At 39.3% G+C, this 16,667-nt stretch overlaps 1 protein-coding gene across 2 annotated transcripts in view; it reads right to left on the bottom strand.

Annotated features, from left to right (window-relative positions):
- LOC149226216 (accelerated cell death 11-like) overlaps window positions 1-16,667 on the bottom strand; it is a 221,342-nt gene that overhangs the window by 26,031 nt on the left and 178,644 nt on the right. Inside the window, exon 4 of one of the 2 annotated variants that reach the window (XM_089377448.1) lies at window positions 6,459-6,519. The exons of the other annotated variant lie outside the window; for it this stretch is intronic. Within the exon in view, the coding sequence (XP_089233574.1) occupies window positions 6,506-6,519 (14 nt within the window). The 3' untranslated portion in view covers window positions 6,459-6,505. The remainder of the gene's footprint in view (window positions 1-6,458; window positions 6,520-16,667) is intronic. 2 annotated transcript variants of the gene reach the window in all.

The raw sequence follows: 16,667 nt of genomic DNA, 5'->3' as shown, positions 1-16,667 counted from the left end.
CTCTACTCAGAATTCGGGCATCCCTGCCACCATTTTTCTTACACCAAGTATAGCTTTATAATGAAGGGGGGCAAACCTCTAATGCCAAAGTTCGGACTGAAGAGATGTGTCATAAGACATGACACCTAGCCATCGACCTAATATAATGAATCAACACTAAACCCAAGAGTAAAGACATCTTATTTTTCCATATATGTACCTTGCCATCGCTGAAGGTTACCTTGTAGCCTTTGTCTTCCGTTGCCGAGATGGACACTAGGTTCTTTTTGAGGTCAGGTGCATTTAATACATCCTGGAATTTCTAGCCTTCTTGAATGCTTGTCCTCTTCCTTGATTCCCAGCTCTCTTCTTACCTTTGCTGTTGAATTTGTCATTCCTTTGATTGCCATCAGAGGGATTTCAAGTTGCACCACTGCATACTATACCATGCTGCTCTAATCATGATTATCATCATGCTACCCATGTCCATGATTTTATCCATCATAATGCTGCTCAAACTAGTGTGCATCATCATCATGCTGTCCTATATGTCCATGAGCTCATGTTGCCCTTTATGTCCATGATCTCATTCATCATGATGCTCATGATCTCATACATAGTGACTTGCTTTATCGCAAATGTAACATCGTCATTTTCTTCTAGCCTTAGGTCCAGCCTTTCCTTTTGATTTAGTCCCGGAATTATTTCTTTTCTTAGCATGAGAAGAAAAGGCAATAGGAGAACCTTTAGGCATGGGCATTTCTTGCACTTCTTCCCTTGTTTCTTCTTGAATGCATCTAGCCATTAATTCCTTGAAACCAGGAATTACATTATAGTTCAGAAGAGTAGTCCTGAACACGTACCATTCGGATGGTAATCCTCCAAGAGTTGTGAGTGCCATTTCCCAGACTATTGTAGATTTCCTTGGAGGTGTCCAGTTCAGAGATGTAGGCCACCAAGTGCTAATCAATAGAGTCCTAGATGATCTTCTATTTTGACTTCTTCGATTTTCCATTTCTTCCATGCAGCAGTGGATGCATTTAATGGAGGCTCAACAATATTGCCTCTTACATGGTCCAGCACTCCTGGATCTTCTAAGGTTAGATCGATAGACATCTTCCATGCGTGATAGTCATCTTTCTCACGGAGCTTGTCTTCAGCAGGAAAGAGTGTTGAGGACCCCATCGTTCTTTTAGGATAGCCTTGCCAATCTTCTCTTCGATGATTGCTCTTGCTCTTGCTCGAGCTTTGTCTTCACCTCAGCTCCGATACCATGTTAAGTTATGGTATGTTCTATGCTTATAACAGTTTACTTCTTTTTCTTATTATATTCCACAGATTAGCAATCACATATACATAAAGTAAAGTGCAGATAGAACATTAAATGATTAAACGATCGACAGAAAACAAGTCAAGACAAGAGACACAAGATGTGGCGGCTAGCCAGGGACAAACCCCACAATGTGTGGGGAAACCCTTTGATCAAATCTTCTTTTATCTTCAATAATTCAGCAGATAGAAATAGTACAATAAATCTAATTCATATCAGCGGTAGCAAACCCTAGATCAGCAGCATCAGCACTAGCGGCTTCATTATCAAACTAGGGCAGACGATATCTCACAAACCGACCGTCGAATTGACTTCATTCCACCACCAAAAGTTTCGGCTTCCAGGGGAGGTTCAGATGAACCTACAGTGCAATTCAGATGAGGAGATCTTCTAGGCCACGCAGGTCAATCTTTACTTCTGCAGTTGCAGCTTCAGTTTCAGCAGTTTCCGGCTCCAAACTAGGGCAGTCGATATCTTGCAAACTGTTCATCGGATTGACTTCATTCCACCACCAAAAGTTGCGGCTTTCAGAGGAGGTTCAGATGAACCTACAGCGCAGTTCAGATGAGGAGATCTTCTAGGCCACGCAGGTCAATCTTTACTTCTGCAGTTGCAGCTTCAGTTTCAGCAGTTTCCGGCTTCAAACTAGGGCAGTCGATATCTTGCAAACCGTTCGTCGGATTGACTTCATTCCACCACCAAAAGTTGCAGCTTTCAGAGGAGGTTCAGATGAACCTACAGCGCAGTTCCAAAGAGGAGATCTTCTAGGCCACGCAAGTCAATCTTTACTTCTGTAGTTGCAGCTTCAAATTCAACAGCTTCCGGCTTCACATGTGTGAGAGAGAGACCCATTTCAGCGCAGTAGAGAAGAGACTCATTTCTGCACAATAGAGAGAGAGAGAGATGTGATGAGATGAGTGAATCCAAATGAGGAAAAGTCCTCTTATATTTATACACAACGTTGGTGGGTGAATAGATGCAACTGTTGGGCTTCTGAACCTACATGAGTTGTAGGTCGGCTTGATAATAATTCCATAATCAAAATAAATTCATATCTCCATGAATACTTATCAGAATCGGATGATCTTTATATCAATCCTACACCTCTCGACGAGAGGAATCTAATAAAAATATTATCAGCCATGAATAAGATGACCCACATGAAGTTTTGCCCTGGTTGCCAATTTTAACAAAACCTAACCTTGGAAAGAACACAACCAACTTTTCTTCTATGGAAAGTTCAATATTCAACTAAGTTTACATTAAAAATTGTCTAGAAATTTGTGCCAATTTCCATGCTTAAAAACCAGTCAAACCTGGTCAAAGGATAGAGGATATTAGACTTCAAATCTAGTGAACAAGTTGTTTTTTGGCCTTGTTCTGCTTTTGGTCAACTGTGGTCAAGGAGGCTGAAATTCAACCCTACAACTCCCTCATAAAACTTGTTGAATCTGTCATAATTGACCCATGGTCAACCTTAGTCAAACAGATCAGTCAACATCCAATTTTCAGTACAGAAATTTGGTCAAGCTTCAGTGAAAGATGCCTAGAATATTCACTCCAATAATCAGTCAAAGATTCAGTCAAAACAACCCAAAAAATGCCAAAGTCAACATTGGTCAACAAGTCAAACTCCACTTTAGATTTTAGTGATCAAATTCAAACTTCTTCTTGTCACTTCGCACATGTGAACAAATGACTTCTTGCTTCTTATGTGCGTTATCCAAATTTCCAAGTGAGGAGGTCAAATTGATTTATATATAGTGGTCAAATGAGTGTCCTTTTGACATGGGGTCACCTCTAATGGTGGGGCTGACTTAGGCTCCTTGGAGCTCCTTAGCATGCGGGAATACCTCCCGATTCTACAGAAATCAACACTCTCTCTTAGTGAGGGAGGTATTCTCCTGCAACAAATTTCCCTTCACTAGGAATTCTCCTTCCTTAAGAAAAGTTTCATGAGCTTGTCATAATGATGCATGTCTTTTGATTAACATAAATATCAAGGGTGGGCCAAGTTCCTTTATGGCTCCTCAGGGAAATATATAAACTCTTTTGGTCATGACCTTAGCCTGAGCATTAAATAATTTTAACTTCTTAAGAGAATTTTCCTTTGGACTATTCACCTTTCTGGTCAGAGTCCTTTGTGACCTACCCAAGTCCTTCTGGTTTTAAAAGGTGAATTTCATCTATCTCCTTTGGTCGACATAGCCAAGTCCTTTTGGCTTCTAAGGAGAAGATTTGTCCAATATTATAGTTTCCCTAGAACATTCACTTTTGGTCGACCTAGCCAAGTCCTTTTGGCTTCAAAAGTGAATGTATACATCTTTTCTTGGTCAAAATCCTTTATGACCCAGCCAAAATCCTTTTTGGCTTCCTCATCATTCCTTTCAATGAGGGAGACATCTAGCATCATACTAAGCTCAAATTTGTCCACAATCTATTCATTCATGAATATATGTTGGAGCTGAAATGCTCCTTTCTTAATCATGTCTCAATGAAGTGAATTAATCATTGCTTTATGCAAAGACTCGCTTCATTTCTTGAGATATATCCGATATACATCATAAGTACCAATGTACCATATATGTATATTAACTTGAGGTGTTCAATTTTAGATATTTGGTCCATGAATATGGATTTGTAGTTCATAAAAAGCTAGACAAAATCCTTCATCTTAAGGTCTTCCTTGTGGTGATCTTGGTTGCTCCCTCTATCACAATAACAATCCTTCCATCATCTCTCTTCCATAAGCAAGTTCTTTTGTTATTGTTGCTCCCTCTTTCATGAGAGACCATATTAACAATGTTCCTGCAAACCTTATTCAAGATATCATAAAAGAAACAATTATTATTGAGGAGAAAATAAAGAAAACAAGAAATGTAAGAGAGGAAAATAAAGTGAAATCAAGATAAAAGGATATAGATTATGTATATTTTGATAGTTGAAGGAAATTGTCAACTCCCTCTTGATCAAAAATCATCCATCTACAAACTCATCATCCTCATCTTCATCATTAGTTAATTTCCTTCCTTACCTGTATGAGCTAGGGTTTCTTCTTTCAGTGAAAACATTGATCTAGGTCCAGCTCTATTGTTTTATCCACAAACCCTAGGGCTTTCTCATCCAAGACTTCAATTCTTCTCTAGATTTACAATTCTCATTTACACCCTTTTGGCAAGTCCAAAAAACTTTGTTATACACAAATTTTCTTTTCCGTGTCCAAGAAAATAGAGTCTACATGCCTTAGTATGACATCAAACAATCAAGAATGTTCCATCTTGATATTAGTCCAAGCAAAAGTATCAAACGTGTTAAAGAAACAATCATCCGACATCTTACAAGAGAACTTCCTCCATCAAAAAACAATTTTCAAGAGGTGTGAGCAAGGTCCAAACTTCCTTTAGAGTCATTAACAAATTATGTCCATGGAATTTGTTCAGAGTGTGAAAATTCCTAAACCCGGAATCCCTATTGCAGCAAACTGATGTTACTTCTCCTACTTGTTAATCCATACAAGTTATTTACTGTGTTCTACGGTAAATATCAAAGTAAATACAACTCCAACATTCACTATTTAAAATAATATACTGAAACAAGAAATTGAACAAGAAAGATATACAACACAAGTGACACAGTTGTTTTTGGACAAACGTCCCAGAAAATCCCAATGCGGGAAAACCAGTGCAACCTTTCTAAGGGTTTTTATTATTAAGCAATGGTTATTTCTAAATACAAACTCTAGATGCCTTGTTGGCTATCCAGTACAGAGAATATCACTCGGCAGAAGAAATTAGTGAGATTACGTCACTCTACACTGCAAGTCCTAGCTGAACCAACGAGATTCCGGCTACCTCTACGTTGCCCCTACGCAGTCACTGCGTGGGCCTGTATCACTGCATTTAAGGCACTGCATCACCTCTCTGTTGGACCGATTTTCTCTCAGGAACCTAGACTTCAGCCTTTCCAGCTCAAAACGTCAAACCCCCAGCAAAATCTCAGACTTCTGCTTGGAAGACACTGCGTTACTCTGCGTGAGCCCTTCCTGGCTCTGTGTCACCCTCACTGGGCACTTCATTGCCTCCTCTGCGTCTTTCTCTTCCTCTCTGTTGCATATTCTTGGCTCCGGAGAAGATTCTCTAGCCAAAACTATCTCTACCATCTCTGCGTGGTCACCACGAAATCACTGCGCTACTCTAACCTTAGCGATTTGATCTAACTGATCAATTCTTTGTGTCTTTTCCAAATGACCCTCAAGCCTCCTTAAATCATCTTCTCGTTGACATTCAATGGCCCAGATTAGAAGGTAATCAATGGCTAAGATCATTTTTGCTTGATCCTTGCCTTCTTCTAGAAGTTACACCCCACTGTTAGATTAATACCCATTAATTATTTTAATTTCCTAAGTTTGGACTTAGGGTTCCATTAAAAATAATTAATTATTTTAATAAAATTGTCTCCAGGTGGAATTTCACAAAATGCTTTCTGGGTTCTTTGGAATACATGTGCCCAAGCCTCCCTGCAAAATTTGAGACTTAGAGCACATCCGATGCTACCAAAAATCAACACAAAGATGATTTCTCTCAGCCCTTTTCAAACTAAGTATCTCGACCTCCTTGTAATAGTAACAATTTGTTCTTCACAAAGACAATATTTAGTTCTAAAAAATGACTAGGTCTTCACAAGAGGACTTTTGTCTTCGAATTTGATGAGGAATTCAACCTCTTCTTTATTGTATACTTATGAATATTCTTTCAATTGTCATGTCATGAAAGCACGATGGAATTCCAATATCCTTAGCTCCCTCTAAATCAAATTGATCATATCTTGGATACTTAGAAACAACCAAAATTGACCAATCACATTAGTGCAATACAAAGCATATTTTGTATAGAGTCTAGATTTTCACAAGGTATGAGGCATTCAAAACAATACTTTTGCTTTTGAGCACAAAACTTCAATCAATATATCTTCAATATGCCAAACGTTCTTGATACTGACTTCATCCCCCTTTTTTAGATCTTATCATGCCTTTAAACCATAATCCAAAAACTATTACTTCATACTAGAGGGTGTATAGGAGATCTCACATCTTTCTAAAGTGCACAAGTAGCTAGATAACAATATGTAGTCATATTTATACGAGACATACCTTTTACATCTTCCATAGAGAGAAATCTTATTTTACGAAAAGGATCATCAACAACTTTTGACTGCAAAGAATCACAAAAAAAAATGTTTGGCAGAACTTAGATGGTTGATCTTGGTCCTTCTAGACAAGGTAACTTGACTTCCTAAATGAACGCTCTTTCAATTATCATCAAAACTGAACTTTGTCACACAAAGATCTACTTCAAGGTTTGCTACATGAGGCAATGCAAAACAAAATATAGAAACTCGACAGAGTTCCTTGAATTTGGTAGGAAAGGATATGTTCTTTTTCAAAGAATTTGGTTGGAGGTGATTGACCTCCAATTGTTTATAAGCTCAGGGCGCATTAACTTCAAAGTATGCTTGTAACGAGTCCAAGGCAACAGTTCCCATGTAGCCTAATAAAAATTGCACAGAAAGCTAGTTTATCCAGGTGACGAATCCTCAATCATCTCCATCTCATTAACTTATCATATCAAGACAGGCATACATAACCAACACATATTTCTCAATGAGATGCCCAAATAGAAACGATAATCATTCAAATAGCCCAGCATTTTGCATGGTAACAGAGAACTAAACAAACAACCTTATGCACAAGAGACAATTTCCCCGTCCACTGTAACAGGCGTTGGGACCTTTTCATCCTATCTTCAACATAAGTTAAGGACTTTGACCCTCTCCACAGATACTACTATACTTCGGCCTTCTCTCTCTTCTAGGATAGAACAGACTATATGGATTTTCCTTTGATCATTCATTCATATTCCTCCATGGTTGCTCTTTCACTTAGGCTCTGATACCATGTTTATTTTTCTTATAATAGAAATAGAACTTCTAATTTGATAATTCCTTCCAATGATTTATATTCTCAAGTTATCTTATGTCAATCACATCATTAAGTAATTATGCATAGAAAATCTCAACTATAATGTAGTAATAACAATAGGATCATAAAGAGTCAACCAAACACAATAAGAGACACAAGATTACCTTGGGAAAAACCAAACCAATTTTTCTTCTAAAGGGAATTCAATCTCCAACAAAGTTTACAATATAAATTGTCCAGAAATTTGTGCCAATTTCCAAGCTTAAATACAAGTCAAACTTGGTCAAAGGAGAGAGAGGATATCAGACTTCAAATCTAGTCAACAAGTTGTTTTTCAGCCTTGTTCTGGTTCTTGTCAACTGTGGTCAAGGGGGGCGAAATTTGGCCCAACAACTCCTTCAGAAAACTCGGTCAACGTCCAGTTTTCAGCCCAAAATTTTGGTCAAAGTTCAGTCAAAGATGCCTAGAATATTCGCTCCAATAATCAATGAAAGATTCAGTGAAAACAACCTAGAAAATGCCAAAGTCAACACTAGTCAACAAGTCAAACTCCACTTCAGATTTCAGTGGTCAACTTTAGTCTTCCTGTGCCTTCGCACATGTGAATAGATGACTTCTTCCTTCTTGTGTGTGTTATCTCAATTGCCAAGTGAGGAGGTCAAATTGATTTGCCCTTTTGAACAAGGGTCACCTCTAATGGTGGGGCTGATTTAGGCTTCCTGGAGCCTACATAAACAAACATAAAAATTGAATTTTCTTTTTAATACTTATAATTTCTTTTTCTGATTTTGAAGGCTCCTTAGCATGTGGGAATACCTCCAAATGCTACTAAAATCAACACAAAGCACTACAAGATAAGGATGCAGTCGAAGAGAATAGGGCAGTTGTGAGAAATCAAGTTGCAAGGGGATGAGTGGGAGAAGTGAGAGTGGTTCTTTAGCATCATCTTCCACAATGGCTAGCCCCCCATCTACCTCATCATTTTTTGTTCCTAAAACCACCCCTATTGCAAAACATTCTATCAAGTCGGTACTTAAAAGAAAGGAAGAAGTTGACAAGCTAGTGGGTAGGTGTTTTCTATGGAGTGATGTTCCTTTTAGTGGTGCCAAGAACAATACATTCTACTAGCCTATGTTTAATGTTGTAACTTGTTTTTATTGTTGGCCAAGGGTACAAAACCCCTTACTACGATGAGTTGAGAGGGCCTATTCTTCAAAATGAAAAGGTCAATTGCACTGCTAGATTGGAGGTGTTTAAGGCATCATGGGAACACATTGGTTGCATTGTGATGTTAGAGGGTTCGATTGATCAAAAAGTAGGACCCTTCTTAACTTCTTGGTTAATTGTCTCAATGGGACAATGTTTATGAAATATATTGATCCATCTTCACATATTGAAGATGCACAATTATTATGTGAGTTGTTGGACTTGTTCATTCAATGGGTAGGTCCTCTAAATGTTGTCCAAGTCATAATGGACAACGTTGCAAATTATGTTGCTAGTAGAAGGATGCTTATGGCAAGGTATCCTAACTTATATATAAACATTCATTTGTGCTTACCTTGCTCAGGAGATTCACCAATAACAGGGAATTGGTGCATCTTGCCATTACATGATTTGCCACTAGCTTCATATCTCTTCAATCTCTCTTGAATTCTATGTGGGATGTGAAGAGTTTCGTTCAAACTCAAAGGAGTGGTGTGCTTTACCTTTTAACAACAAACTGGAGGGAGAGGACATATGTAGGCTAGTTTTGTAGGAATTTACAGGGTAAGTTCCACAGAAAGAATACCAAAAGGACACCGCTCACAACCAGATCTCAAATCAATACACCAGTATTTTTGACGTGGTTAAAACCCTCAGAGTGCAAGGAGGGAAACAGTCCACGGCCTGTCCCAACGTGGGTACTACAGGCAATTTATTAATCAAAGAATGAAAATTTACATAAGCTTCTCTCATGCACGGATTACCCGAACAATGACCCTCCATGCGCTTTAAATAGAACTCATGGACCAATCGGGTGTCAAGCCACGGATCAAGTGTCGGTAATACCGAGGTGAGAGTGAACCGTCGGATCACTACATATCGTGACCGTCGGATTGTAAGTTACAAAATGTACAACGGTAAAGAAACACACTTTACCTAACTCTAACCTAACTCTATACTAGACCAAGTTGAACTTAACTATATCCTATGTGTCGGAATATCCTAACATCCCCCCTTAAGAACAACTTGGGATAGGATTGAAGGATTTACAAATATGACACAATAGGAGAAGGAAGGAGGCACTAGAGCCTATCCCCCCTTAGTGACAACTTCCTGAACTCCAAGCATATATCGAAGTTTAGTGAACTTCGCCTCTGTGAGAGCCTTTGTGAAGATGTCTGCAACCTGATCATCTGTTGGACAATATTGCACTTCAAGAACATGGTCATGAATGAGCTTTCTGATGAAGTGCATGTGTAGTTCAATGTGTTTGCTGCGCTGATGCTGGACTGGATCTTTGCATAGCTGAATGGCACTTTGATTATCACACCAAAGTGTGGTTGGATGCTGCTGCTCAAAGCCAAACTCTGATAGGATCTGACGAAGCCACAAGGCTTCCTTACTAGCTTCCACGGCACCACGATACTCTGCTTCTGCTGACGAAAGAGAAATGGCAGCCTGTTTCTTACAAGCCCATGTAATAGGTCCTGAACCAAGAGTGAAGACATAACCGGCAGTAGACTTCCGATCATCAGGGTCACCAGCCCAATCAGAATCAGTGAAACCAACTAACAGAGGAGCTGCTTTGGCACTGTAATGAATCCCAAACTGTACTGTACCTCGAACATAACGAAGTATTCTTTTAGCTGCTTTCCAATGACTTTCACGGGGGTTTTGCATAAAACGAGCAACAAGGCCAACAGCAAAGGAAAGATCAGGACGAGTATGGGTTAAATACAAGAGTTTTCCGACAAGTTGACGGTATAAGGTAGCATCAACTTCAGGAGAAGTACAAGAGACTGAAAGTTTGACTCCAGACTGAAAGGGAGAAGGGGCTGGCTTACAGTCTTCCATGTGAAAATGACGAAGAATATCACAAGCATACTTGGACTGGGAAAGGAAAATACCCTCTTGGGATTGCAAGACTTGAAGACCGAGAAAATAGTGTAAGTGTCCTAAGTCTGTCATTTCAAATTTCTTTTTAAGGCTGGACTTCACATGGTTTATAAGGTTGGGATCACTACCAGTAAGAATAAGATCATCAACATAAAGAACAAGGATGATAAGAGAGTTGCCCACTTTCTTGGTGTAGACAGTATTGTCAGAATGACACCTAGAAAAGCCAGATTCTAAAAGAAAGCTATCCATTTTGGCATACCAAGCCCGAGGAGCTTGCTTGAGGCCATAAAGGGATTTCTTAAGTCGACAAACAAGGCTGGAGTCTGTTTGTATGAAGCCAATGGGTTGTTCCATATAGATTTCTTCCTGCAAGTCCCCATGCAAGAAGGCAGATTTAACATCCATCTGATGGACTTCCCATTTTAAAGAGGCAGCAAGGGAAAGAACAAGGCGGATAGAGTTCATTTTGGCAACAGGGGAGAAGGTTTCAGTGTAGTCAATGCCTTCAACCTGTGAAAAGCCCTTAGCAACGAGACGAGCTTTATGTTTATCAACTTTCCCATCTGGTCCATACTTGGTTCTGTAAACCCATTTACATCTAACAAGTTTGCGTCCCTTTGGTAGAGGAACAAGATCCCATGTATCATTTGTCATCAATGAATGATATTCTTCATTCATAGCTGCTTTCCCAATGTGGATGGCCTGAAGCTTCTGCAAAAGTGTCAGGATCATGATTTACTGGAGCTTGAGCCAGTAAAGAAGAGGCTCTTTCAAACTGAGAACGTGTACGTCGCTGATCTGTAGGATCACCGGCAAGATCACCTGCTGCATCCCGAGTAGCACGGACCCATCTTGGAAGTTGAGGATCCTGAGAAGGTGGGGGAGGATTATCATCCTCGCTTTCATCATCTGAAGAAGAAATGTTTTCAAAAGTAGAAGAGATAGGAAGAGGTGGCACATCCGCCGGACTAGGCTCGCAGGCCGATTTATTTTCATCAAATTTTACATCTCTTCTAATGATAACATTTTTGGACTTAAATGGAATAAGTCTATAACCTTTTACATCTTCAGAATATCCAACAAAAGTACATTTCTCACTCTTAGGTTCTAAAGCTTTATGCTTTTCATCTGGAATATGGGCCCATGCTTCACTTCCAAACACACGAAAGTGACTTACATCTGGTTTAATGGAACTCCAAGCTTCTTCTGGAGTGATATTCTCTAGAACCTTAGTAGGAGTGCGATTGATTATATAATTTGCACAATTAATTGCTTCGGCCCAAAAACTAAGACTGAGTCCTTTAGATTGCAGCATACAATTAGCCATTTCCTTTAAGGTGCGATTTTTCCTTTCAGCTACACCATTTTGTTGTGGAGTGTATGGAACAGTATGTTGCATTTGAATTCCATTTTCGGTGCAAAAGTTGATGAATGTGTTTTTAACATATTCTCCACCATTATCAGTTCTTAGCTTAAGAATTTGATGTCCAGATTGTTTTTCAACAAAGGCTTTGAAGGCCAAAAAAGTGTTAAATACTTCGCTCTTGAGTTTTAAGAAGTATACCCAAGTGCGTCTGGAGAAATCATCAATGAAAGTTAAGAAGTACTTGCAGCCAGAGAATGAAGCAACAGGAAGAGGACCACATAAATCACTGTGCACAAGCTGTAAAGGGGCTGAGGCGTGCCAAGAGGCACGTTTGTCAAAACTGTCCCGATGATGTTTTCCGAGTACACATCCGGAACAAACACCATCTCTGCAAGATACCATAGGAAGACCTGTCACCATATTTTCTTTACATAGATGCTGAAGGGAGCGATAGTTTAAGTGACCAAATCGCTCATGCCAAAGTTTGCTCACTTCATCATTATGAGCAACAAATACTGAGGGAAGATTGGATGACCCAAAGTTGTGAAACTTATACAACCTTTTGGAATCATCAGCAAGACCAGTAGCTAGAATCTGTTTAGGATCTTTTAGATCCTTGATTACAACATCATGAGGTGAAAATTCAACAATTTTACCTTCACCTGAATGAGTTATCTGATAGACAGATAGAAGGTTGCAGGATAAGGTTGGAACACATAATACATCATTAAACTGACCATTGTCTAGATGAACAGTTCCAGTCCCTACAACATTAAGAGATCTATCATCACCAATATATATATTTTTGGTGTTACAATCATTTAAAGAAGAAAACATGGCTTGGTTTTTGGCCATGTGACAAGAGGCTCCAGAATCAATGAGCCACTCATGAGAATGAGAAGAAGAAGAAGATACATTTAATGCATAACCAGACTGAGATGATTGACAATGACATGCAGAAAGTGCCATTCCGGAAGTTGAAGTTGAAGTAGGCTCCACATGGATGTTATGTTTCTTCATTGCGGCTTCCAAGGCTTCCATCTTCTTAAAGCATTTAGATTCTAAGTGGCCATCTCGATTACAAAAGTTACAATGTCTATCAGTCTTCTTCCATTTGTTTTTATTGGTCTTATCATTTTGCTGAAATGATCTTTCATTTTGAGGCTGAGATGGTTTAGGACCATTCTTTTGAGGATATGACTTCTTAGGATTCTTTGAATTTGGTTGCTGCTGGGCGGCTAACGCTTTCGTGGAAGAGTTTCCAAGATTAAGAAGACCAAGGTGTAAGAGTTTTTCTTGTTCTCTTATTAAGGAATCACAAAAGGAGTCAAAGGAAGGGGCCTTGTAGTCTTGTCCTTGACAAATGAAAGCTTCCCTTGTAGAATGGAAAGTGGAAACAAATACAGAGTAGGCTGGTCCCAACTTAGTAAGGATGGAATAAATAAGGTTACCATCTTCTTTCTTAACTTTAACACCTTCCAAGAGATATCTAAGGGTCTTGAATTTGGACAAGAAATCTTCAATGCAAGAAAAATTATTAGGATCCAAAGTAAGCAGCTCATTTTCAAGTTGATGGGCTCTAATTTCATTTTTAATCCCAAAAACTTTAGCAAGTTTTTCTAATGCTTCATGAGGAGTCTCAAGTTCTGCAATGTGGAATCTAAGATCAGGAGAAACAGACATCCCTATCAAACCACGTGCTTGATCTTGTCTATTTTCCCATTTTGTCGCCTTGTCTTCATCTTTTGGTTTCTTCTCTTGGTCTGTGGCTATTCTGAAGAGACCTTTACTTCTAAGTAAATCTCCCATGTAGGCTACCCATTGGAAGTAGTTAGTGCTGTCAAGAATGACTTGGCATGGACTTTCCATTTAAAAAAAACTGAAGCTGAAGATGCTGAAAGTAAGTGTTCCAATGGATAGATCTCGAAAAAATAGGCGGTTTTAAAAAAAACGGCTCTGAAAAAGGCTTCCGGATGAAGAAGTTATGGCTTTTTGAAAAAAAAAATGTTGACGTTGCCGGCAAAGTGCGCGAATGTGCGGGAATGAAAAAATCCGCCCCCACAAAATGGAGACTTGAACCCAAGACCTCTACTCTCTTAAAATAGCTTTGAACCAATTGATCTATACAAAAAATTTGAGAGAGAGAGAGAGAGAGAGAGAGAGAGGGGGGGGGGCCTTGGTTTGCGTGCTTGCCTTGAGAAAGCTCTTTTTCCCTACAAAACACAAAACACAAAACCCAACACGAATATGCAAAGAAAAACGAACCTTACGGCTCGAAGTTAGCTTTAGCCAAAAAACTAGAAATTTTAAAAAAAAAAATCTCAAAGTTAGCTTTAGCCGAAAAACTAAATATTTTTCTCAATGTTTCTGATTTTCCGAGATCACACTAAGGTGCAGGGAAAAGAGCATACGCATGAGAAAAATCCTTCCTTTCTGTTTCTGATTTGCCCAGATCGCACAGAGTCGCAGGGCAAAGAGCATACGCAGAAATGAAAGGTATAGATCCGGTTAAAAAAAGGCTAAATAAACTGAGACCGAAATAAGCAGAGAGAAAATAACAGTAAACTGCAAAAAAACACTGTATACCTCCCGATCTGAAAAATGACGCAGCTAGGGCTACCGGAAACCTTTTCGCGTGAAACGAAAGGGGTTCCTCACTGGAACAGATGCTCCGAACGCAACAGAGCAGTCCTCTCGGCCCGAAAGCAGTCAGAAACAGCAGATCTAGGAAACGACAGCCGCATGCAGTTCTACCGGCTTCAGATTTGGATCACCAACGGACGCGGCCCTCAAATAGCTCTGATACCATGTAGGAATTTACAGGGTAAGTTCCACAGAAAGAATACCAAAAGGACACCGCTCACAACCAGATCTCAAATCAATACACCAGTATTTTTGACGTGGTTAAAACCCTCAGAGTGCAAGGAGGGAAACAGTCCACGGCCTGTCCCAACGTGGGTACTACAGGCAATTTATTAATCAAAGAATGAAAATTTACATAAGCTTCTCTCATGCACGGATTACCCGAACAATGACCCTCCATGCGCTTTAAATAGAACTCATGGACCAATCGGGTGTCAAGCCACGGATCAAGTGTCGGTAATACCGAGGTGAGAGTGAACCGTCGGATCACTACATATCGTGACCGTCGGATTGTAAGTTACAAAATGTACAACGGTAAAGAAACACACTTTACCTAACTCTAACCTAACTCTATACTAGACCAAGTTGAACTTAACTATATCCTATGTGTCGGAATATCCTAACAAGTTTCATATCAGGAGAGTTTTGGGCAAGGGTGGAGGAGGTTTGTGCCATTACCAAACCTTTAGTAAAGGTTCTTTGATTGGTTGACGAAAATAAGGTTGCAATGGGCTACTTGTATGAGGCTATGGATAGGGCCAAAGAAGTCATTCGTACCTATTATGAGGATGAGGGGGATGAGGGATTTGAGAAACAATAGTTGATATGGAGAGCAACTGATGAGCAATGGAACAATACACTTCATTGTCCCATCCATGTGTTAATTTGTTAGCTCAGAGACAAATACACTCCATTGGGAAGTCTTCCTCATCTAGAGAAACCCCTCCTAGCCCTTGGAAGAATATAATTTGGTTAAGGAAAAATATTATTTTTAAGGTGAAACCCACAAATACACAAAAGTACAAGTCGGCCTGGACAAGCTAATTCGACCCCTTGAGACACATAAATAGACCTAATGTCACATCACTTTGGAGCATCATCACATCATTCATATCTTCTCTTCTATGGTTCGTATAGCTCTAAAATTGCAGGTCTGAGGCCACACATGCGAAGGAGAGAGGAGGATCTGTTGACCAGCATTAACTTTCTGTTTGGGATTGTTTGACTAGCCTTTGACTTGGATTCGTTTTGGGTATTTTGAATTGGATTGACCGAATTTCAAATCTATTTGGAAGGTTGAATTGACATAAGGATTGACCAAACTTTTCAAGGCACTTTGACTAGGGTTGACCAAAATTATAGTGCTAGGGTTTCAGTAGATCAAAGGTTGACTTTGACCAGATTTGCAAGCATTGGTTTGGGACTGTTTCGACCCAGTTTGACCGTGTTAAAGAGGCTACATCTTTTGACTATTGACCGAGGGAATTTGGAGGTTTAACAGTTGACTTTTGGACTAGTTAGGGTCGTTGACTTTGACCAAAATTGTAGATTTCACTTGTTGACCAGTTTTGACTTTTGGGCTCATCTATTGGATATTGGTTAGTTGTTTGTTGGATAAGTCAAAGATTTGAATTTGACTCTTTATTGATGAATTGGCACATTGCATCTCTATTGAACATTCGAGGACAATCTAATAGAAGAAGAATTTTGAAAGGGTTTTCCCCCTTGTGGGGTTTAACCTAGTCTTTGACCAAATCTTGTGTCTCTTGTTATTGCTCTTGGTCGTCTTCTATTGTGCATTAGATTTACTGTTCTATTTACAATTGCTTATTGTTACTAGAAGATTGAATTATGATTGCTAATTGAAGAAAAATTAGGATAAGTGATTGTGTTAAGCATAGAACACTGGAAAATTAACATGGTATCAAAGTTGAGGTGAATACAAGCCCAAGGAGACAAGAGACGAGCAATCGCTTTTGAAGGAATCTAATTGGAAGAAGCTTACTTGGTCAAGATGTCTACCTCATATTTCAAGGATGCAGAGAAGTTGAATGACTTATCTAATTTTGTTGCTTCAAAGTGACCTTGGATGAAAAGGATGTTTTGGAATATGTGGAAGGAAAGGTACCTGAGCCTCCAAAAAATGCTCGCACTGGTGCCAAAGCAAGTATAAGAAAGGTGAGATCAAAGCCAAGAAAATAATTATTGATTCTTTGAAAGATCATTTGCTTACTTACATTGCAAAGTTGAAGAAGTCCAAGGCCATC

This window comes from Pinus tabuliformis, chromosome J (genome assembly GCF_031772625.1).
Source record: "Pinus tabuliformis cultivar Carrire ecotype Pingquan chromosome J, CPIR1, whole genome shotgun sequence".
NCBI classification, from domain to species: Eukaryota; Viridiplantae; Streptophyta; class Pinopsida; order Pinales; family Pinaceae; genus Pinus; species Pinus tabuliformis.
Note: the sequence above shows the minus strand (reverse complement) of the source record. Positions and strands in the feature narration are given on the sequence as shown.